This window comes from Streptopelia decaocto (genome assembly GCF_964273445.1).
Source record: "Streptopelia decaocto genome assembly, chromosome: 4".
NCBI classification, from domain to species: Eukaryota; Metazoa; Chordata; class Aves; order Columbiformes; family Columbidae; genus Streptopelia; species Streptopelia decaocto.
In genome coordinates, this window is record NC_138658.1 from 54,473,239 (window position 1) to 54,498,731 (window position 25,493).

At 38.9% G+C, this 25,493-nt stretch overlaps 1 protein-coding gene across 8 annotated transcripts in view; it reads right to left on the reverse strand.

The window, feature by feature from the left end:
- Nucleotides 1-25,493, reverse strand: part of TBC1D1 (TBC1 domain family member 1) — a 108,509-nt gene that overhangs the window by 38,062 nt on the left and 44,954 nt on the right. For 6 of the 8 annotated variants that reach the window (XM_082051918.1, XM_082051917.1, XM_082051920.1 and 3 more), the window contains 9 exons: nt 18,983-19,516; nt 15,823-15,912; nt 12,011-12,115; nt 11,278-11,410; nt 9,768-9,859; nt 7,663-7,773; nt 5,052-5,180; nt 4,045-4,131; nt 1,038-1,327 (listed from right to left, as the gene is read on the reverse strand). In XM_082051918.1, the coding sequence (XP_081908044.1) occupies nt 1,038-1,327; nt 4,045-4,131; nt 5,052-5,180; nt 7,663-7,773; nt 9,768-9,859; nt 11,278-11,410; nt 12,011-12,115; nt 15,823-15,912; nt 18,983-19,516 (1,571 nt within the window). The remainder of the gene's footprint in view (nt 1-1,037; nt 1,328-4,044; nt 4,132-5,051; nt 5,181-7,662; nt 7,774-9,767; nt 9,860-11,277; nt 11,411-12,010; nt 12,116-15,822; nt 15,913-18,982; nt 19,517-25,493) is intronic. The other 2 variants (XM_082051919.1, XM_082051921.1) reach the window with 1 other exon arrangement.

Below are 25,493 nucleotides of genomic sequence, written 5' to 3' on the forward strand. Positions count from 1 at the left end.
ATGAAAAACATGCGTAATTTCTACCTGCATTCCTGTAGTAAGATAAGAACTGCTTGAACAAGCAGCTACAAGCATCAAGGCAACTCTCATGAGGATAACAGACCAACAACACAAGTCCTAAACTGCACTACAAAACCATTCTAGTGTTTTAGAGTTAAAAAGGTTCAAAAAAGGGACAAAAAGGCAACTCAGGTTATGTTTCCTTTCAAATACTGTAATTCTCTTTCTTTTCACTGTCATCACCTATTTCAGGCATGTTCGGTTACTGCCCTGCCTCCTGCAGCGAAAATGAGCTGGAACACATACAGATTTCCCACTGTCTAACTTGTGTAAACGAGTAGTTTTGGCAGTAAAACAGAGGCCTACAGACAGAAATGCTGCCATAGTAATTGGAAAAAGCCAGACAGAGGGAGGAAAGGAAACTGCCATAAAGTTAAGAGGAGATTTTAGAGATGTAGAGGCAGGCTTCTGAAGGAGGATAGCTTGAAGAATGTTAGCATAAAGACAAGTAGTACCTTAGTTTTGCAAGTAAAATCTACACAGGCTCATTGAAAAGCTAGACAGGAGCCACATCTCTATCAACAATTAGGCAATTTATGTCAGTTTTGTGTGTTATTTTACAGTCACACATGAATTCACCAACTAGCAAGGTTTTCAGCATCAAAAATGCTACTGGGTTTTTCTCTATAAACAAACGAAAAGAAGTAGCATTTATTTATATTGCTTGCAGATCAAAAAAAGAAAAATTAATGAATATTGTTTGCAAAAATATAATTGAACCCCTAGAAGCAATCTTGCATTGTGATTGCACTTAGTTTTATGACATATACTGTGGAACTACATGTCATCTTTCATCTTCCCTGTGGAACACACAGAGCTAAAAGTGTTTTTAAACAGAATACCTACAAGCCTCCAAAGAGTGACACACTTCTATGATACATTTCTTATCCATTAAGAGGACATACATGGTAGGCAATTATCACTCCCAAATATGCCCTCAAAAAACTAAATCATAGCCTGCTTTTAATAAGTCTTACTTTCTTCTGTGAGGAGTCTCTGTGCTCACTGAGTGATACCTCATAAGTTTCCTCTGGGGAACAGATGGCGACGTCTCAACAGGTACCAGAGATTCCTGGCTTTCTGTTGGCAAGTGACTGAGTGTGTTTGCTCGCCTCCGAAAGCTTTGCTGAGGTAACATAACAGACTGTTCAATAAAAGAATCATCTGCATTGCTGGAGAGATCACCCGCTGATCCACTGGTCTTGACAGCGTTTTCTGCAGGAAGCGTAGGAAGTCTGTCTTTTTCCTTTTCACACAATGGTGGTTCCTAGCAGCACAAAAGAGAAGGTTATCAACATGTGGGTTTAAAATCAACCTTTGAGGTTGCAGTCCCATGCCATTATTCACAACCCACAGAGACCTGCTTCGAACTTGCACATATTTACCAGCTCAAAGAAAGACTCTTTAATGTTTTATTTCTTTGTTATTAATCATTTAGGTCAACAAATCACAATCTCCATTTTACAGAGAAAAAGTAATTTTTAGAGCAATTGTATTTTATAGTATGTTGAATACAACTCATAAGAAATGGGGTCAGAACAGAACAGATAGGTCAGGTTTAGGTAACGGTGACAGCAACGAAAAGGGTGGCACTTCAGATTACTGTATATTTAGCACCTCATCCAACAAGAAAATATTCCTCTTGTCTACCTGAGATTCACATAAAGGACTTCAATCCTACGACTAGATGTCTCTTTCAGTCCCAAACCATGCATTTTTCTCCACTCCCTACCTTATGTGTTTCCTGCAGAGTCGGCCATTCTTTCAAAAACATATGCAGAAAGAGCAGACTCCTGATTACTACAAGTCCGTAGGTGACCAGGCACTAGAGCAGAATCCATATCTGTATCCAAACCCGCAGAGTGCTAGGCTGCCTCCAGGGAAGAAGATTGGCTTCTTTTGTGCTCATTATTTATATTGTTTATATCTAAGACTAAAAGCTTTCTAACCACACAAAAGGGGAAATTATTCCACCTCTCGTTTTAGTTTTTATGTTTCTTTTTAATACAATCCTGCATTCACAGTACATACTTGCAGGGCTAAACCAACCAGATTAGGATTGGTGGTAATGATTGCATTTGTTTTGCTGCACATTGTTGCAAGATTCACATTATGTTGTATAATATTTTATTTCACATATATAGATAAGATACATAATTACATAATAAGATACACACAATAAGATACATAATTACAAACTGTATGTTTATATACAGTACAATTCAAAACTCTTTGGGCCCGGCTCTCCAGCCAATTCGCTGGGTAAAGAACTGGCTGGAGGGCCGGGCCCAAAGAGTTGTGGTGAACGGAGCCAAATCCAGCTGGCGGCCGGTCACTAGTGGTGTTCCCCAGGGCTCAGTATTGGGTCCAGTTCTGTTTAATCTCTTTATCAATGATCTGGATGAGGGGATTGAGTGCACCCTTAGTAAATCTGCAAACGACACCAAATTGGGTGGTAGTGTTGATCTGCTGGAGGGTAGGATGGCCATACAGAGGGATCTGGACTGGCTGGATCATTGGGCTGAGGCCAATTGCATGACGTTCAACGAGACCAAGTGCCGGGTCCTGCACTTGGGTCACAACAACCCCAGGCAGCGCTACAGGCTTGGGGAAGAGTGGCTGGAAAGCTGCCTGGCAGAGAGGAATCTGGGGGTGCTGACTGACAGCCAGCTGAACATGAGCCAGCAGTGTGCCCAGGTGGCCAGAAAGGCCAACAGCATCCTGGCTTGTATGAGGAACAGTGTGGCCAGCAGGACTAGAGAAGTGATTGTGCCACCATACTCGGTGCTGATGAGGCCCCACTTTGAATCCTGTGTTCAGTTTTGGGCCACTCATCATAAGGACACTGAGGTATTAGAGAGAGTGCAGAGGAGGTGACGAAGCTGGTGAGGGGCCTGGAGTCTTGTGAGAAGCGATTGAGGGAACTGGGGCTGTTTAGACTGGAGAAAAGGAGGCTGAGGGGAGACCTTATCGCTGTCTATAACTACCTGAAAGGAGGTTGTAGCATAGACTGGATATTAGGAAAAAATTCTTCACAGATAGGGTTGTCAGGCGTTGGAACAGGCTGCTCAGGGAAGTGGTGGAGTAACCATCCCTGGAGGTGTTTAAAAGGCGTTTAGACGAGGTTCTTAGGGACATGGTTTAGTGCTAGAGTTAGGTTACAGTTGGACTCGATGATCCTGAGCGTCTCTTCCAACTGAAATGATTCTGTGATTCTAAATGGAGCCCAAATCACACTGCTCTTTATTTATAAGACAGGGAACAGAATTAAAGGCCTGAAAGCAACTTCAAACATCTGGAGAAGAGTAACACGAATTTACTGTGTGTCTCGTCAAAAAGTATAGAAACCTCCAGTGAAACTCCACAGATAACAGCATCTTACATATCACCATTGTACTGACGTGTGACTGCTACTTCTTAGTCTGAATCTCTATTACCAGAGTAAACTGGGAAATGACTTTGTTCAAGTTGTCCCTCAGAGGACTCACATATATTCTAACATGCTATATATAGAAAAAACGATTTGGGTAACCAACTTGCTAATTCTAAAAAACTTAAATATTGCTTAAAGCTGGAAGGAAGAAAGAAAAAAAAAAAAAAAAAAAAAAAAAAAGGAAGGCAGTGGCTGATCCAGTAGAGCACCTGCAATGAACGCAGCCCTGTCATCCTCAGAGGGACTTGGCACAGGGATAAAGACATATCCTACGGATCAGCAAGTGGCAGCAGGACTCTTACAGGCAGGAAGAAAAGGACACAACTACCCCTTCTACTCTGGTTCTTATCAAACTGTTTGGCTGTTCTGTGGTTTCTTTCTTTTCATACACAATCAGTTAGTTTGTCTACTCCCAAAAAATAATCAAAACAAAATGCAAGATGTTGGAACAGTATGAGCAACTGGTAACTGCATTTCACATCTGACTAGTTGTTTCAGGGAATATTATCTGAAGTTTCTAAATATGTCCATTCACCCCAGGCTTTACTCACTTTACTTGTGGTGCTTACAGTACTGGACATGGAGGTCTCCAAATCCCCAGCACCAGCACTGTCCAGAGGACCTCTGGCTTTACTGCCCTGTAGAGATAAAGCACACCTGCAGTCAAGATTATAATATATGAGGCATACCAAAAAGAGATTTATATACAATAGTGAGAATCTGTAATTTTCAAAGACAGTTTCACATTTAATTTCCCAAAATGCCTAAGAATAGCCTCAGCCCCTGTGAGAAACAGAGGTTTAATTCAGGACAGTCACTGACATTTTAAAGGATCCTATGGAATTAAAGAATTCTCATTGACAATTATGTGCTTTCCATGACATGTACATAATCACATATTGCACACATGTACTATAACTACTATTAAAGTACCTTCTGTATTCCAAACACAAAATTTTCACACTAGGTTCTTCTTTCCAAGATACAAAGAAAGGAAAAGGCTGTCTATTACAAAGAATTTTGACTGACGTCATATTGCATAAATGCCTTCACATTCTTAGTGTCTTCTAAAGTTCTTTACACTCCTTGCCTTCACAGAATCTCTAGTGTTCAGAAGTTCAGATTCATCAGTTCTGTGCCACTAATAATACTATCTCATTAGGAATCCTTAGTCAGTTCCCTAATAATTTCCTTCTAAATAAAGAGAAGTGAACAACTATAATTACTTTTTAAATTTTCTAAATCTGAAAGAGAAATAAAACAATGGTCACTTTTCATAAGTTCTCATGTTCAACTTCATATTAGTTTTTTGAAATGCCTATATACACTATTTTCTACCAAGCAATTAGTTCACTTCTTCCAGGACTTGGCATTCTCTCTACCAAAGGCATGCTTTCTTTTGTCTCCTTCTACCATGTACACTCAAATATTTTTGTCACTGTGCCTTTAATAACCACTTGGCTACAACCTGGAAGCATAACAAATATGACCTTTCTATCATTCCAATAAATATAACAATTAAATTATGTTCAGAAGCAATAAACATGAAGATACTTACACGTGATAAAATACTTTCAAATGATTCTGTCAGAGATCTTTTTGCTTTGTTCTTTAACATATCTAATCTGAATCTGGGAGCACTGCTGGGCACCTCATTGACGGCATTCTCAGCAGGGGGCTGTGAAGTCTGAAAGTGTTTAAAAACATTAACGTGAAATACTCAACATCCTGGAGCAGAATCTCAGGGAACTGTCTGAACACTTCTGTAACCTGAATTAATACTTTCTCCTGGTGTCCTTGGCTTTTCATGCCTTTTTCTCTACTGACACTTATACTGAAGTTTAACAAACTATCCTAAGACCAGGAAATCTCTTAGAGGAAACATGTTGAGTATAGTAGCATCCTTCAGAAGAATTGCCATTTTGATAGGGATTTTTGGCTATGTGGACAAATTTTCTTTAATGCCAAAGTACAATTGTACAAATTCTAAATGTTTAAGTGTAACAGATCGGAGATTTCTCATGGATTTATTTCTCCAGCCAAGACATTAATCAAAATCGGTGAAGCTCATAATCAACAAGAACTCTCAAGTGTCTCCATTCAAATGGGGCTAAGGGCCAGAAATATATTCACTAGTAGAAACACTTCCAACTTAAAGCTAACAGTCTATTGAGAGTTTTGCTTTGTAAAGAAATACTTCAGTCCATATTTAGTGCTTGTGAGACTAATGTATTGAATACAAAAATGACACTACAATACAAAGATTACCATCCAAACCTAACACCTGCAGTAGAAACCAGAGCATGGTTTTCAGTGTTATTTTTGGGGGTTCATCTTAAGGCTGCTAGGCACCGTAGCCCACTCTACTTGGCCCTGCTTTTGGAGTTCTGAACGCTTAATCTATGTAACTGTTAGTATGTGGGAAGCCAAACAGCACATCATCACCAAATAGTCCTGTGTAGATTTTAAAGCATCCTATTTCCAGTATAACAAAGTTACAGGCTTCTGTATTTTCTTTTTACCTTCACTCATCCTCAAAGGGCAAACCAGATGCTACATGCTATTATGTTCTTAAGAAAATACACTTATTTTGAATGTTATTTTTGTTAAATAAGACCCATGTACTAGTATCAAATTTCATTTTTTCCTTTCCCAATTTAAATATTTTTTTTTAAAGTGATGAAAAACAAGGAAGTGAATACCTATGCAGAAAAGAAGGGAGCAGGCACATCAGGATGTCATGGGTTAATGATTGCCAAGACAAATAACACTGCCAGAGTACATGTTCAAAGGTATGTGCTATTACACAGCTTTGGAGATAAATTATCAGAGTAAATATAAAATGTTATGATAAGACAAATGAAGGACTTCGGGCAAGTCAACTCTGTTCTCAAAGGACTGGCATCTTTGCAAATGTCAGATTAACCAATTTTAGTTCCAGGAACTGAACTAACAGACTGCAGCTGGCCTTAGGAATTTTCAAATCACACTGAAGACATATTAAGATATTATCCAGTTTTGTATATTCCTATTTCCAAGCCATTTGTGACTGACAACTATTTGATAATCAGCTGGCATTAGATCAAATAAAACATTTCAGGTATGATGACGGAGGACATCAGGCAGCGTTTCTTCCTGTCATGATATAACAACAATGCTTTTTTTCTTGCAAACACATTTCTAGTGAGATGCCCAAGACAAGAAATCAGAGAATGAAATATGCAAAGTTTTCTTTCTGCTTCCTCAGAGAGTTCAATAATCAGCCAGTAAACCATAAAGGAGAAGAGATTAACAGAGTGAACAAATAGTACATGAAGTCCTGCTGCTATTTCCCCAGTTTCTTCAAAGGTCTGATCACTCTCCATGTATTCATTTGCTAGTTAATATCACAAATGGCCAACAGCAGTCATCACAACGGAACTACTGGCCAGCAGCGGTGTGACGGCCAAGATTTTTAAAAGGGTCAAGTAATTGGAACTGGAAGTTTCCAAAGAATGGGTGCTGATCATCTTTTAAATACAGACCTCCTCAAGGTGTCTCACTCACCAAGACATCCAAAATCATTAATCCTGTTTTTAACTGTGCTGTGAAAATAGCCAGTTAAACAGCACTGATGCAACCTGATGCAGAATGAAAGGCAGCTCAGCTCTTTGGAAGGGGGTGACAGTCTCTGCTGCTGTTTCGGCAGCAATCCTCCTCAGCTACTCCTCCTTGACGCCATTTCAAATGGTGGTTTGCACACAAGAAATAACTTCCAGCTATTGAATAAATGCAATCATCTTTATCAAGGACCAAATCCAACGTGTTGTCACGACACTGACTCACACAGACAGCAGGATAGCAAATGTCACAGGTTGGCAGAGCGCAATACGTTGAATTGTCATTGTAGTGAGAAGAAAGAAACAACCAAATTAGTGGTCTACCTTGTCTGCATCTCTGTGTCCTAGGCCTCAAATCAGACTGTACCGAACACCTCAAAATCTGAGATATGTCTGTTTTGGTGCATGACAGCCTATGAGTCGTAAGCAAAACCAGTGTTCACCTGGTTCTACAGTGTGAAGTTCTAAAATACCAGGGATGGAAATCTGCCGTTGAAAAGATATAAAAATGCAATGGAAGACGGTTTCCTGCATCCTCTTTACATGAACTAGAACTGAATGACTACTTACCTGTTTTGCTTCGCCAACATGAACATGATCCTTCTGTTTTTCTTCATACATGTTTCTCAAAACAGAGATAACCAACTCATTCTCTTTTTGATCATTTCTTGGTCTTAGTTTCTTTAATTGAAAACACCACAAGCACAGTAATTATACATTTGTAGAACAATTAGCAAATATTTACTTTTCTCATTTTGTCAGTGTCAATACATTGTTAGTGTAAGAACAAGTTGTAACGTAGTTAATGCTACCACTCCAGTCCACCAGAGGACACCAGTGTCCCAGGCAAAGCAGCAGCACCGCCAGAGAAACGACCTCACTTCATCCCTGACAGAATTCACATGAAAGACAAAGGACAACTGTAGAGGTATCAAATTGCCACAAGCAAATAGAGACTTCAAAAAATATTTTTGCCAATTTGCCTCTGATGTAACAAACCCCAAAATACCGTAGTTGTGAGTTTGTAGCATACATGAAGCACTGTCTTGCAGTTACGATCATAAAGTGGTTTGGGTTGGAAGGGACCTTAAGAGACCCTCTAGTTCCAATTCTGCCACAGGCAGGTCCACCTTCCACCAGACCAGGTTGCTCAAAGCCCCATCCAGCCTGGCCTTGAACACTTCCAGGGATGGGGCATCCACAGCTTCTCTGGGCAACCTGTTCCAGTGCCTCACCACTCTCACGGTGAAGAATTTCTTTCTTATATCTAATCTCAAACTACCCTCTTTCAGTTCAAAGCCATTACCCCTTGTCCTGTCACTACAAGCCCTTGTTAAAAGTCCCTCTCCAGCTTCCTAGTAGGTCCCCTTCAGGTGCTGGAAGGCTGCTATAAGGTATCCCTGGATGATGTACAACCCTTCTCCTAGAAATCCTTCTCACTGGACACTTCGTTTTTGGAAAATGACACAGGTCTTTTAAAAATTAGTGCACAAGGTGAACATATTTGTCTCTGCTGCATTCTATTTAGATCTGAATTATTATAAGAGAAAATGTTTGTGAAACAATTTATCATAGAATTTAATCCCAGAAACCAAACTTTTGAAAAGGATATGCTGCCTTAAGCCTACTGATGCAATGCAGAGGATACAGTATGAATTAGCTAATGCCAGGGTAGCATATCAGATTAATCAAAATATACTTAGAAAGAAAGTTATCTAAAAATGCAGATCATGGTTACAACATATGGAGCTGTAAAAATGTGACAACTAAAGCTTCAGGCAGTCCCACTCAACAAATCAGCTGATAAAGATGGGCAGGAGAGATGTACTTTACCCTTGGTTTTACCAAGTTATTTGTTTGCAGACTCTCACCAGAAGCAATTAACAGTTTCCTGTGACTACTACAAGCTTTAGACTGTTAAAATGTGTGCAGAATACTAAAAGGCAACAGTGCCAGCTAGCTGCTGTACACTAAGATATTACTTAGCTCATGGAATCGCTCTCACAGAACAACTTCCAAATTTGGTACTGGATGATAAACTGGCACATGGAAACGCACAAAGAGACTGAAATGACTCAAGAGAGGAAGGAAACATGATTTTTTTAAAAGTCTGAAATTTCCTAATCTTCAGTAGTGTGCCAAGCACAATAACATTTCCTACAATGTTCATCATCTGTCTGAAATCCAGCTGTGTTTTCCTCCATGCTAAAATAGATTTCAGTCAGAAGACAGAAAGTTGAGCTTTTTTAGTCAGTTTGACAAGTATTCAGTTATAGGATAAATTTTAGGCGGGACATTTTCTGATCTGAGAATGTTATAGTAATTTGTTTTGGTCAAAATGTTGAATGTTGAATTGTTCTCACAGGACAAGTTACTGGCTTCCTCCACAAAAAATGTGTGCAGTTTTACTAAGGGAGAAGTCAACATTTTCACAGAAAACAATTAGTATTAGGGAAAGAAAAAATAGTATAATAAGCCATACTCATCAAAAGACAAAGTTTTAAACTGCCCTAGAAAAATGATGATATTGAAATTAAAGCACAAGATGATTAACAGTCCACTAAATAAAGATAACGAATAATTCACAAAAAAATGAAAATTATTTTGGTGCTTCACACTAATGTTAGCAAAATCCATAAATCGCTTTAAAATCTTGGACGGAACAAAGAGCTTACCTTAACCTCCTCAAAAACAGAGGCCTGCTCCTGGCTATTTAGTGTTGTTAGATGCTTTTGTAGTTCTAGTTTGGTCTTAGAGGGGTGTAATCCTACCAAGAGGAACAAAAAAGAACAAATCCCAGGGTCAAATTTGTCAGAATTAATCAATCACATAAATATGCACACAATTTAAGCCAAAGCTCGTCAGTTATTTGAGCTGACCCTTTGCATTGATTGCATAACAGGGCACTAGAAAGAACTCTAGGTTAATTTAAAGCTACTACTGAACTCATGTCTTTAAAATGAGGGACATGAACTCTACGACGAGGAGATTTACTGAGCACAGACCAGGATTATACTCTTAGCTGACGATTCCATTATCACACAAGATAAAATAAACCCACAATCTACAGCATTTTAGCAGACTGCATTGCTCGTGTTTTACGCAGTACTGCTTGGATTTTGCTTATGGTGTAAATATAATTTCCATTGATTTTTTTCCAATTTGTATGTCTGGGCCTCTTCTGAAAGAAAGTAAAATTATTGCATGTTAGTGAAGTTCTTGCTTTGCCTCTTACTGAAAGCATTCACTGACAGTCTAAAGCAGACAACCCTCTCGTTCAGATTATTTTTTTCTGCTCTTATCCTGGATTAAATTCCTTTCCTCTATTTTCTGTGGAAAAACAGCAAACCATCAACAGTATTTTGTACTTCAGTTTCTGATCATGGCACTTCTTCAGATGCAGACGCTATGATTAACCATATGGCATGATTAAAGGCATTAAGAATTTCTCAAAAATCATAGCTAGCTGAAGTCCAAAACAGAATGAAAAGTAGTTTTGGAAGTTCTCCAGTTTCATCAAATTAATACTAGATAGGTTTTAGTCCAATAAGCTACTGTCACATGCTCCGACAAGCTGTTGTTGCCCTTTATTCACCCCAGACATCGCTTAAATGAACAAAAGACAACTGTGAAATTTGCTGAAATGCAAGGAAGTTTTTGTGTCTTGAACTTGTTTTCTGTTAAACGACTACAATTCTAACTGCTGCATTTTCATGAAGGAGCATAAATCAACATCACAAACATGCATATGAAAAGCTCAGTGTTCAGTTCATGTTTAGTGGTAACATAGTGCCAGTATCTAAGTGGATTCAGTAGGACAGCAGATCACAGCTATTGCAGCATATATTCTTCACAAGTTCCCCATCTACAATTGTCTGCATTTATAAGGCTAATAGAGCCAAGCTAGTTGCAATTCAGTAATATTTAGACTTTTAATTGGTTTTCAAAAAGTCGACTCAAATACAAGAAAGGAGTTTAACTTTTGATAAAAAATTCTTATTACCTTACAGATAAGTTTACATTGCAGTCCTCTAAATAAAACTTTAAATAAACGGGATTCCAACCCTTCATCCCAAGTCCCAAGCTCTTTTTAAGCATTTATTCCCTTATGAGTTCTACATGTAAGACTGTTCCCTAATAAAACTGTTAAAAAAAATATTTGACCAGAAGTTCTTTAAACTCCACCTTCTATCTTTTCACAGAGTTTGTGCAAGCTTTGTATAGGACACCCTTCACAGAGCTGGGGCTGTGCCTTGGAAGTCTGTTGCACAGCAGCTGCGGTGAAAGCCTGTTTCAGTGTCATCATGATTTCATCAACCTGAAAAGAAGAGAGTGCAAAAGAACAGATTTTCACTCCTCCACTGACTGTCGGTTTTTCTTAACACAGACACAACAGAATGATGGTGCCACTTGTTTGGGAATGTGGTTCGGATTAAAAAGAAAATATCTTCCCGTGCAATTTCTGCACACAAATAAGACAAAACTCTTTGCAAAGCCCTATCTCTTCCAGGCCACCCAATTTTATTACTGTGGTCTAATAAGAGATACTACCTCTATCTAGAAATGCTTTCTTGTGTGTAATAAAAAGAGCTTACTGCCATTGCGATGCACTAGCCTGACCTAGAGCACAGTAGTGCAGTCCTCATTGTCTTAATGGGTACAATACAAAAAAACCTTCTTCCAAAAAAAAGAGACATGCAGTCTAACTTAGTTCGTGCAATGAAAAGAAGTTATATTGGATTTTAACTTCTGCTTTCAGAACAAATGCAGACTGCTATCTATGTTAGTTACATTTTTAAAATAAAGATGTTTCTGAGTGGAGCAGGATTTGAAGACATTCATCAAAATAAAGAACATGAAGGAATAGAAGACTTTTAGGGCCTAAGATTCTATTAGGCTCTTGTTTTCTTTCACGTACCAGTGCTTCATCTGTACACTGAAACACGTAGCAAACAAAGTGGAAGCCTCCGCTTTCTGAAGACTCTCTGCAGATGAACCCAAAGTGATCCACATGTCTAATTCCCTAGCACAAAAAAAAACAGTAACAAAGCAGTCATATTTACTTTCAGTGTTTTGTACCTGCATTTTTTCCAATAACAAAAGCATGAAACTCCCAGAAGCATTACATTTAGGTCACATATCCCTGTTCCGCTACATTAAAGTCATTTGGGTATTAAAAATCTATTTTGTTTTAGAACCTATTACTTCATGAATCTTTTAAATTTCACTTAAGTGAGAGGTTGTTGGTTGTGGGTTTTGTTGTTGTTGGGTTTGTTTTTTTAATAACCGAATTATACTAGATCCAACACTTACAGGGATGAAGAAATAGTATTCAAAATGTATTTTACTCAATATTTGAAATAGCAGTATAAAAAGCTCACTCTGTTTTTCTTCTTGGTTGCTTAAGCGATCAACAATTGCTTTACATTTGTGAAGAGCAAATCAAAGCAATCGTGAAAAATGGATAAACCTTTTTTTTTCTTTTTTCATCTAAAGAAAAGCTTGGGTAGTTAAAAAATGAAAGTGGTTAAATATATTACTTGCAGATCACTTATGGAAGCATTTATTTCTCCTAAAAGGGGCAAATTCAGGAAGCACAATCTACTTGCAACAGTAGATAAACAGTACATCCTGGTAAAATCCCAAGAAGGCTTTTTAACTGTTGGGAATTTTTTGATTTTATGAAAAGGCTTTCAGATGAGTGGAGTCTGGTGACCCCAGTGCACATCTTCTCAGTGCACCCTTCTTGGTAAAAAACCCCAAAGTTATGATGATGAATTACATGCACAGTAGTAGAGCCTGTTTACACTCAGCACCATTTTACTGCCTTGTAGCTGTCATGGCACAAGTAAAGAGACGCAATAAACTGCTGTATCTAAAATCATAATGCTGAACCACAGTAAAAGAGAAAATCCAGCAAAATTTAAACAAGCCAAAGATGCGAAGCAGGACTTGTTTGTTTTTTCCTTTTCCTTGATAACAAAGGAAGAATCACTGAATATTCTCTTTGTCTTTTTATCATGAAGAAAAAAGTTTAAAAAGCACTTCACCATAAAATGCAAACACTTCCATAAAACAGAATGGCCAGGTGTCCCAAAAAAGAACACTTTATAGCATTAGATATCCTGAAGCAATCTGAACAATGTTGTCTTAGTTCAAAATACTAACAATAAACCTTCAGAGCATGCCAGCTGAATGAAGGAAAATACATTAATGTGTATGGAGATACCTGGTTTGTAGGAGTGTGACAACTAAATAGAGGCACAAAGGGTTTATTACACAAACATCAGGGACTAATATGACATGAGAACAAAAAGATCAGAAGCACATTCACATGAAGTAAAGCCTGCAGCTTCTCCAACTCCAGCTCCGCTGTGTCCAGGTTATGCATTTTAGGAGGCAGGTAGGTAATAAAGCAATAACAGGCTGACACAACCTGCAGACTCTCTACCACCATCACCCACATCACAGACATGTACAGAACACACCAGGCCCCCTTTCTAGCCCCACAGCCCATTCTTCTTCTTCTGAAAGCTCATTTTTTTTCCTGAAAACCCAGCTGCGATGGTGGAGGGAGCCCAGCTGGGATGATGGCCCTGCCACAAAACTGGGAGGTACCAGGAGGTGGCAAATGCTCTCAGCTGTTTCAGATTAGCTAATGCAGATGTGCGCCCCTGGGCTACACACTTCTTTCTACCATTTCTACCTCGGTGATGGATCAGGCATTCTGGAAACTGGGTATTGATTCTGTTCTCCCTTATAATCTAATCCTAGTGCCCTCAAGAAAATATTATTAAAATTCTTGTATGATCAAGATGGGTCCATAAGATCATTCTGTCAAGTCTTCTCAAATGTTCAAACTTGAGGGAAAAGCCCTCAGTATCCCAATACCAACATCTGCCCAACTGATGCAACATCTGCCCAGCAACACATTCTTCAGACAAGAGGGGAGAATCTCACTCCCGCTGCTCTGAAGAGCACAACCATCTGCTGATCTTCAGGGCACGTCACCAAGTCTACAGCTAGCTCGCTCCTGGCTAAGAAGATGGTCTAAGGAAACATGGGGATAAAGATTTCTCTTCAATTTGGAAGTTCTCTTCGAAGCTCTTGATGTGACAGCACACAAACTATAATACTTAGGTTTACTCCGAAATTTTCAGAACAGCTACCTGTATACTTGGTGATGAAAGCTATTCACATCAAATTAAAAACCAAAGTCATTTATGAAAAATAAATAAAAATCCAAAAAGCTAGAAGCAAATCACAGCAAATCATATTCCCTGTATTTAAAAGTGGGTAAATGGACCTACTATAAACAAAAAAAGTTTTGCCCCAATATCATTAAGAGCCTGTGATGCACTGAGTAGACCTGCAGTATGCAAGATAAGGCAAGTGCAGAACAGTTCCTAGTGCAAGAAAGAATGACAAAATTCACATCCTGCTATACTATATCTTACTCCCACCCAAGCCTCACAGTACAAACAAGCATTGCACTGGTTTAATTCGAGGTGAATTTCTAGTTAAACTAGCAGGATCATCCATTCCTCAATAAATACAAGTTTATTTATATAATCTTAGTTCAAGTTAATTTCTCAGAGAGTTAAACTAAAATGATCTATAACAGGCTTTAAAGGAATTAAGTGTTCTCTAAGGACTCTATTCCAGTTTAATGAATTAAATTAAATTTCCTCATTCACTCAAACTGAATCAAATCTGGTACACAGACAAACTAAATACAACAGAAAATAGGTAGGGAAAGACAAATCCCTATGTCATGACATAATGAAAGCAACTGGTCTATGAAATGTCTTTACCAGCAGCTGTTTGAGTCTGCAGGTTGATATTTGAGCAACACTCCAAGGAGAGTTCTCTGCTCCTGCTCGAGGACCCACCAGCAGTTGGTGCAGCTGCTGGTGCAGAGTGCTGCAGCTGCCAGAGCTGTCCCATGGCCTTGCTGTGACCGTGACACTTCTGTCCCCGCACCACTGAGCTGCGGCAGTAGCTGAGTATGAATCACATGCCTGTGTCACCTGCTCAGTGCCATTCTTCATCTTCACGTGTGTAAACTGCATCTCTTTCAAAACATCACCACTCAAAGTTGAGTCATTAGATAAATCCCACCCTCACATAACCCAAGCAAAGTCAGAACCATGCAAATGAGATGCAGAAGGACAGGGAAGGAAAGTCTGCAGCATAAGAAACAGGGATTAATAGGGAATGAGGTGGTTCTGAAGCGTGCTTGCTCTCAGTGCATCACACACACTGCCTCAGTGTGGCAGAGGGTTGTCCTCTTTCACACACATGCAACTTACACTCTCGAAAAAAATGTATTTTTGAAGTATTTTTAGAGAAGTCTTACATATTGTTTATCTCCTTTCATTATCACTTCTTGAAAAATATGGCTCAGATAATCCCAGACTTGCTGTGAATCTTGCCTACTGAAATCTCAAACCAGAGCTGACCAGGGAGTTGCTTCTAGCTCGTGTTTATTCATCCACTGCACACAGAAGCAAGTCTCTATCTCAGGAATTACAGTGCAAAACATGAGAAAATAATGATGGTTTTACAAAATTACTGATTAACTAGCAACTTGTCAATAGCAATTACTGAAATCACTGAAGTGAGAATCCACATGAAATGCTTGGAGAGAGGAATACATGAACATTCTCAACTGGACAAGATTTAAACAAAAAAAAAAAAAAGGAGAGAAAGAGAACACTGTGATCTTACCTGAGAACAAAAGGATATTTCTTTAAAGCTTTTTTCAATTGCTACTTTTTTTGTGTCAGGACTGATAAGGTAAACTTCAGACTGGCCAATCTAAAAAGAGCAAAATAAATAGAAAGATGATAACAAGTAACATTACACTGCCTTTGTCTCATTATAAAAATGTCTCCTGGACATAAATCTCAATTTTTTTTTCTACCTGCATTTTTAGACCAATTACTATATTATTACCAGAAGAAAATACTGAAACAACATTGTTTTGGTATTCAGTGTGTTGCACATTACTGCACTGAGATTTAGTTTCATATTTGACACAAGAGACTGAGAATAGCATTTAACTAGATAAGAGCAATGTTTTACCACAAGTAACTTTGCACTGAGAAAATATACTCACACTCCCTCTTCTTGTTTTCTGCTGAACTGGACACATACCACATTCCCAAAAGCTACTTAATTAAATTGTCCTAAAATTTAAAACCAAGTGTGTGCCTCTACCTCTATTCCACCTGATTATTTTTTAGGGGTTTATTTATTTATTTAAGACACACAGAGCATTTAATTTAAAGACTTTAACTCAAACTATAAAAAGGGGCTTATACTGGAGTCTATCTTCTAACTTAATTTAATCTGCAGTGACCAAAGCTGCTGCTCTAGCTTTTGATGGACAACGGGCATTTTTTAAATGAAAGTCTTGCTTTCAATTTTTCAGCTTCTGGCAATCTCTTTGTAACATTTTAACAGTTAAATTTTAAATTCCTCATAGTTTCTAGCACATCAGAAAGTCTGCTTAGGACAAGTTTCATATCAGATTTTAGGGAAGATGAGTAGAATCTGGGTACATTTATGAGCATGACTTAGACACATCGACTGAAGCTTCAGCCACTACCAAATCCAATAAGATGCACATAAAAACATCAGCAGCACCAATCTACCTGTAATTTCTTAAGGAAGGGGGAAGAGGGCAATCCTCTGTGTAAATGGGTCAAGTGAGATGTGCCACATCTGTGTGTCTAAAAAAGGTCCTGTCATTTCACCTTTCACATCTTCTTTCACTCCAACTGGTCACAATGATTTTCCCCAACTCTCTGCTAGTTTCTTTGTGCTGGGGCTGACCTCCCACAGTTCATGGAGTTATTCCTTCCAACACCTACTCGGCAGCTGCCTCCTGCTCACTGCTGCCTTCCCCTCCCTGCAGCAAGAGGCTCCTTCTTAGCTCAGCCCCACACACTCCTTCCACACATGGTCCTAAGGCAGGAGGGATCATCTGAAGGCAACTGAACAAGAGAGGTGGCAAATACACACCCCTCCCCTCACCATGAAATACAGTCATGAAAAAAGCCTAAAAAATAAAAAAAAATAAAATCCCAAGAAACTGCTAGGAAAGCAGCTCTTCAGGAAGATACACCAAAACCAGGACTGTCTGACCCAGATGAGGAGAGTCAGCAGATAATTCATCTGAACACTGTTCACATCTCATAAACCAACCAACCTCTGCTGCAGTCCTGGAGAAAATCCAGTAAGAACTTTAATTAAGAAAATACAAACATTTTTTTTCCTGTGGATATAAAGTTCCTTTTTAGCACTTCCTATGTAGCCACACACAAACTGATGGGCCAAGTGCAAAGCTGTGCACACCCCAGACCTGCTGAATGTGGGGGATGGACAAACAACAACCTTGGCTCTGCCACGAGCTTCCAGCTTGTGTATAATACTGGAGGCACAAACCACTGTTACTTCACTCCCTTATATTCAGCTGAATGGCAAAATAATACAACTGTGCAAACTAAACAGTATTTTCCCAGGCAAAAAGGAACACAAGACAGAAAGCCAGATCAGCAGAGTCCCACAACTTGGAAATGAGCCTGTCAGCAGGTGACTGATATATCCAGGCTGAAACTACTTGTATCTTTGAGAACTGCTGCATCTATTTAATAGAAATTAAAAATGCAGTCACCGGAGTAAGAGGAACTAGACCTAAGCAGTCCATCTATAATCTCCAGATCTCTAATAATGGAGTCAGGATTTGTTTAAAAATTAGACATTATTATAAAGGGAGTCTATATTTTCTGTGTGAAATGTGCTCAAGGGAAGAAGGTAAACATGGAATTGTTTTTAATGGAGCACAAAATTTCTCTCCACCTTCCACTTCTGTCTCTGATGCCAGCCTGTCACAACTAAACCAGAAGTCTTAAATCAGGTACAGCTAACAACACCTTTTTCTGTGTGCTACCTTTTACAAACATAACACTTTGGCAATCCTTCTTAAAGCAGCATTTCTCTTTCCCTCCTCCAAAAAACCTGCTGTAACTGCACTCACTCCACTCTGTTACTGTCCTTAAAAACTCCCACCCCAACAGCAGCTGACAGATCCAAGATGACGTTATGACAGCCAGCTATCGTAACAGCAGCTCCAGGTTTGCATTATGTTCATAAAATACCAGATATATAAAATATGTTTTATAACTTAACCATCATGAGGATTATAAGAGGAGCACATAACACATTCCTTACTTGTTTCTCAGGTCTTGAAAATTACTTTTGCTGCTCTCCTACCAAGGCAAAGGCCATCCTAGTGTCCTGGTTTGGGCTGGGATAGTGTTTGGCTGCCTGACGGGTTAAACCACAACAGACAGCCATGCAAAAGCAGGACAGAGGTGGAGGCAGGTGTAGGGTAGCTTACTGCACTACTCCATCATTACACAGATATGTTGGCAGCAGGAACACCTCCACAAACTGTGCTGCTCAGCATAGGAGATAAAGTCTACTTGCCCCCAGTCATCATTTGGTCCTTCAGCTCTAGTTACAGGTAACTCATTCACCTGGAAATTTATTTCTGCTGTTACTAGCTAGTGTAATTGTATATATCATTTTGCAATTGTATAACTACCTACTAACTTGCTGTAGCTTTCTAAAAGCTGTCTTTAGCAGCCCAGTGTTTCAGGTAGTTTTAAGCTATTTAATATAATCTTATTTTGACTATGTACAAAAATTTACACTGACTGGTAATGCTTCTTAGAGAAACAGGTGAGTTTAAATAAAGGTCTGGTAATTGCAATTAAGTTATTAAAGAGTAACTGCCATCTGTCAGACATCTCTTTTGGTGTTTGCCACTCCAAACTCCAAGATCTGAAAAGGTCACCAAAAGCTGCAAATCTTGCTTTACCATAAACAACATCGTCCGGTTTTCTGCAATGTCTGTTGGCTGCACAACACTGTGTCCACAGATCAGTTGACTTTTCAGGTTCAGTGAAATTGCATCTTCTTCAAAAGACCTGACAAAGCTGTTACTCCTATGGCTTCCCTCTTGATAATCCTTCTTAAAAGCAAAGGAACGAAGCCCAGGCTGAGAAAAAGATTTCCTAATCGGCCTTTTCTCCTCCTCTTCGCTGACCAAGGGCTGGAAGACAGACCGAAATTTGTTGCTGAAAGAGAAGCCTCCGAAGTTATTGGCAGTTTCATGTTGTTGGGATGATGAGTTGAAATCAGATTTTTTTTTACAACTTGCGTGATTGAATTTCTCGATGCATTCATCTATGAGTGCTGGAGGTGCGTTTTTATGTGCCACTGTCACTCGTCCACAAAACAGCACCTCAAACTTTTTGGCAAAAGGGTCTTCAACATCCGAGAGGTTATTCTGAAACTCTTCTTGACGAGCAATTTTTCCAGCTTGTCGAATAGAGCTTATAATCTCAGGCACCTACAGGAAGGGGGAAAAAAAAGAACACAAACAAAACCACAATATGAGCATCTAGTGTTTTATGACAAACAAGTTGCAATACTAAGAGGTGCTCCCTGCTGTTATTTTTCTGGAATAGCTGGTTTGGTTTTGTTTTCTGAAAGACCAGTTGAAGTGATCTTGTATTTGTCCAACAGACACATTATAGAACTTAAACACAGACTAGATGAATTGCTCATTTGTCTCCCTGCCAGGAGTTCACCATCATCAACACTTTGTCAAAAGAGCTTCATCTCCTGTAATGCCATGTGTTCTCAGTAAAACTTCTGCACCTGAAGCAACAATTGTAACATGACAAATCCAAACTCAAAATGAAAGATAAAAATACTTCAGAAAGCATAACAGAAACCACAGACTAATAGGGAAAGTTATTTAATCTGTTATTTTTCAATCCCTTCTCTTATTCAAGCATTCATGCCATGTAGATTAATGAGTCTTGCAAATTTGCTTTCACCTTCATAATAGCGTGATTGTTATGGCAGTTTGGTGTTTTGTTTTTTAAACTGTATGTAGCTGTGCTTTTAAAAGAAACATATTAATGCTTTTATACGTTCATTTTTAATCTACTATCCTAGATGACATTCTCAAATAATACTACTTCCATACACAGTATCACTTGCAGGACATCTGTATGAGAGAGCAGTCTGCTCCAGCCCACAGGTGCTGGTATTCTAAAGAAAGCCCAAACTGTCGTCTGACATATTTTCAGTAACACTAAATACCCACAGTTTCTGATATGGTTATAAGGTAGGAACATGCATATGCTGTGAGGCCACTGCTTTGACTGCCCTCAGAGATTAAGGTTCCTCTGCAGCATGTGCTGCTGCCATAACAACAAATGTGGGGCCATCATCTGTGATTAAAAAAGATAATTCTGCCAACTTTTTAATTCCTCCAAATTATTTTGAGAAAAACCAATGCTAAGAGTGCCAGTTTCCTGACAAAATAAACTTCCTCTGTCAAGCATCAGTTGGAGTGAGCTTACTTACAAGTCCTTGGTTGCAGATAGCATAGAAAGGAGTCTGGGAGCAGCAGACAAACAGCAGCCCAGAAGAACCATCTCACCTATGAGAAAAGGCTTCCCTAAACCTAAAGAATGCTTCAGAGACATGACCTCTGTCTTTTCCAGACATTTCTATGGTCACCTAATGCTTAAGCATAATGCAGTAATATACATAAACTAACGCAGAAAACAGCAAAGGACTTCGAGGAAAAAAAAAAAGGCCGAACAGTGAAAACTGAATTTCACTATTCTGGGTGCTCATAAAGATCTCAGTAGGATTCTTTTTATAAACAAGAAAACACAGATATATAGATATGGATAGACAGGTAGATAGATACACACACACATATAGCTAGTGGGCTTAAAATAATAAGTAACAGATTACAAAATAAATAAATGAGATGACTCAGGAAGCATTACTTCACCCTCGAGCGCAAAGCACGAGTCATCACCCACAAAGACAATGGGGAGGAGGTAAGAAAAGCAAGGTCATGACTTCAGAAGCCTGATCTCAGCTGTGTCATGAATCAGCCAGAAAGCCTTGGGCTTGGCCAACGTTGTGCCTAACTTTTTAATCATATACAAGAAGAACGTAAGGGTACAATGAATCTTTATTACATCAAATGATACACATTTGCTCCACAGGGAGCTCAAGGTTCACTTCAGGTTTTTTTATCTAATAGTCCTTCAAAGAACCAATTTCTAGTTTCACAACATATCAGGATAACAGTGACATATAAACCTTTATTTTACCCATATTTCAAGCTGCAACTGCTTTAACATTTTCTAATAAATACATCTTACTCTTGTGGGAGTGTCTGGATTCACCAGCCACAGGCAATTTTACTTCTGAGTTGCCCAGAACACACGCGGAGACCTGTGATCCCACGTCCGCTTTTGCTGAGGCTGCAGAGGTGACAGCACAGAAATGAGGTTATTTCCCAGAAAACGCTCATGTCCTCACAGCTGGGAACATGAGCCCTCACCCAGGCAAGGAGCACCACCCCCAGCTGGGGATAAGGTCCCCTCGCACCACCCTTACTGACAGCTACAGGCAGAGTTTCCAGCAGTGCAGGTGCTGCAAGGGTTATTTGGGATCCATCACAGATGTATGGTTATTGAATTTGATCTCTTCAACGTTTTTAGTTATCAAACACCTTGGGAATTGACAAAAGAGCTGCTAAGCAGTGCCTGGACTTCACATATAGAAAGTAGTTGGAGAAAGACACTACATCTCACAGGACTTTGCAACAGTTAATAAACTTAATGTTTGAGGAGAACTAGTGGGCTTGCTGATGAAAACCAAAGGGAGTATTTACTTATTTATTTTCACACATGCTAAGGCTTGAATTATGTTATTTAAAATAACAGCTGGCTTCCATGCTTCACTTACTGAAAAACACTGACTCCTCTGTTCCTGCTTGTTAACCTAAAAAAAATTCATAGCCTGTTAAAACCATTTTATTACTTCTGATCAGGCATTTGATACAATATTGCTCTAGCAGAAGCGGCAAATCACCACCTCAGTTTCTTGTGACCCTTGCCTATGTTAAACATTAATCTCTTTTCATTAGTAAAGACAAGATGCCATGACAATTGAGAAAAAAATAAAATACATATTTCCCTGGAACCATTCTTGGCTTGATCAAGACTTGTGATCTTTTCATCTACCTGTACTATTCCAGGCCTTTTATGCAGGTATCTAGAAACAAAGAACCCACAGTCTCCATGTGTCCTCTGACCCTGGCTCCCTCAGCAAACAGACCTGGATGCTGAGTACCATGGAGATCAAGTAAACATTAGTTTTAAAAAAAGAGAGAAAGCAAACAAAATCCATTAAATGTAAATCAATTTATTATAATTATTTCAAATTATTAAAACAAACAATGTAGGCTCCATCCTAGCAATTGTTTATTAACCATGGCTGGAATTTTTCCAGATTAAGAAGCAGGCCAGTGCGCAAACAGTAACCACAGCGCTCGCAAACCTCCAGCAATTAAGATGTAAAATGAATCAGGTTTTATGGCTCTTCATATTGTATCAAAAAGCAGCAAGGATCAAGTTGCTCCTGAATTGAGTCAATGCTGCTTGAAGTTTTTTAAAGGTTTTGCGGTTCCTTCTGAATATAAGAAAAAGTCTTTCTTATTGTCACAGGTTATAGAGTCTCTACCCTTGCTGATATGCAAACTCTGAGTGGATATAGCCCTGAGCAACCTGCTCCAGCAGGGAGCTGGAACTAGATGACCTCCAGAGGTCCATTCTATCTCAGCCTGGTGACTTAGACACTAACATCTCCTAAATGGACCCACAGGTAATTGTGTTTACTAATCTGAACTGGCTAAGTGGGGAAAGACTATTGCACACATGTATGATTTCTTCCTGTTGCAAAAATTCTCTTTTCTAGCATACTTCTATTCTGAAGTGTTTTACAACTTATTTCTCAGAATAAACATGTAATTAGTGGATAAAGATTATTTCTGTAATCAGAAAAACAACTGCTGATGATCTAAAATTATTTCCCTAAAACCCACAAAACTAAGTATAGAACAGCAGCATAAGCAGTGATGAAGCTACTAAACACAGAACATTACCTTCTCATCACTCACTCTGGGCCAAACAGGACTGGTGAACAAAAGATACAACTGAAAAGTATTAGGAAAAGTTTTTGCAGAGACAAAGCAGGGAACTGAAATGCGGAGTATTCTTGCGACTTGACTCTCAAATAACCAAGCAGAAACACAAACCTAGAACTTCCTAATGCACATTAATCTGTTACTAGATAAACAGCTACAGGTTCTACACTGTGCACCAAATAACGAGAAGGCAATAATTTTTAAGCATACACAGGTTTGCTGCATCTGAGGAACAGTAATGGCTCTTTGCCTTCACAGAAAGAGAAACCGCAGTTCCCTTTCTTCCCCATGCAACTAAGTCACCCTATAAGTTTACATACAAGCATGCAATAAGATGTCAAATGTCTTCAGCTTGTCAGTGGATCTGAGAAAGAGTGAGAAACTATTTTAATGAAGAAAGCCCAGTAACAGTTGAATGTAACAGCTGCCTTTTGGTAAATAACACCAGACTAAAAAAAAGATTCCCTCTTTCTGCAATACACAGTAGGTAGGAAAGCAAAGTGTGTCACAGGAGAGGAACTGCTAACACATTGACTGGCCACGATGAGAAAAACAAAAACAAAAAAGAGAGAGAAAAAAAGTAGGATGATTTTCGATGCTACGCAGTCTTCATACCTACAAAGGTATCAGTCCCTTCATAAGGCTTTGGGTCAGTGAAGGGCTTGAGCACAGGCTTAACTATTTCTAGGCAGTAGGCAGCAGGTGGGTTTTTTTAACATAACACAGGCCTATGTATAACAGATCCTACACAACAGACTACATAAATGCTTGGAAACTGGAAACAATTAGGATAAGATCTTGACTTGAACCTTAGAAGATCCCACAGCACCCTGGCTGGAATAGAGCTTTAACAATCTTTACACAGCTCTTCAAACAAGCAGATGTTTTGATTAAGTGAGCTTTTCCTGCCTAACTCAAGTATCATAGGACACATTATTTGAATTCTTTTTAACTGTATTGACTTGTCCTTTTTTTCCTGACCATAGCAGGCTCAGTAAAATATGTCAAGAAGTCTAAAGTATTGTTTGCTATTAATATCTTTCCTTCTCAATTTTACTAGGCAGTGCTGCCGCAGAAAAAATAGGGTCCACAACTACATATTTTTGGAGAGGCCATCAAGTTGTATCAGAACAGACAACAATATTTTTGTCACTAATACAGTATTTATGATCACAGAACACTTTGTAAAAGTAGTAGAAAAGCGGCAAAATAATTTTTGAGCTGTGCAGTAATAACGGAGAGACCAATGCTTCCTGTCCTTATCACTCCCTAAATCCATACTAGTGGTCAACTACCTTTTTTGAATGGTTTTCTCCACTCTATGGATTCCAAGTCTGGCATTTTTTGATTTAATGGATTTTAATTTATGGATTTCAGTGAGGTTTTGTTTGTTTGTTTAATTGAGACACTGTATAATTTCTCCTTTAAGAATGACGGAATACTTTCATTTGGAAATTACCCCTGATGGTACAGCCCCCTGCATAAAGTAAGGCAAACTTTCAAGTTAGATCCAACTTCAAACTTAGATGAGACACTGGGTGTCACATCCAGCTGAGTTCCAAGCAACCCCAGTGACGGAGATCCCTCAGCCTCCTCTGCCCAACAGGAAACCTACAGTTGCCAGGAAAAGATGGGCAAGACACAACCACCAGAGATTTTTGTGAGAAGTTTTGCCCACTAGTTTAACCAAAGAATGAACTAAAAACTTAGAGCACAAAACCAGTCTTTAGTCTCTCACTGAAGTAAAAAAAAAAAAAAAAAAAAAAAGAAGGTAGTTTTAAAAGCTATGGAATTTCCTTATACTTTGACATCAGTAGAAATTCAAGGTAGAAAAGAGTAACAAACTTCTAAAGTTCATTTTCATTTCAGTGAAAGACCTTTTTTTATATTCAAGTCCTATCTCAAGTATCTTCACAGGTTTTTTTCTTCTATTATCTTCCTTGGAGACTGCTCTACAGCCTCCTACGCCTCACTTTTTCTAGTCATTAACTTCAATTCTCATTTTCCAAATTTTCATCCCTTGACTCTAAATCAACAGTTCTTTGGAGTACTTTTATTATTAACTTTCTTCCTTTCCTATTTGTTGACTTTTATTCTTCCTACAATGCCACTTTCAAACAAATATTTAATTCAGAAAGAGAGGCAGAAAGTTTATAGTTCCTCCAGTCCCTGGATGACAACCACCTTTTGCAACCTCCCAGCAGTTTCTGTTTTTCTTTGCTTAAGAAACACACCACAGGTAGAGCCAAAGAGAGATTCTTACCACCAGCTCCCTAAGTACCTGAGATCAGTGGGTGCATGG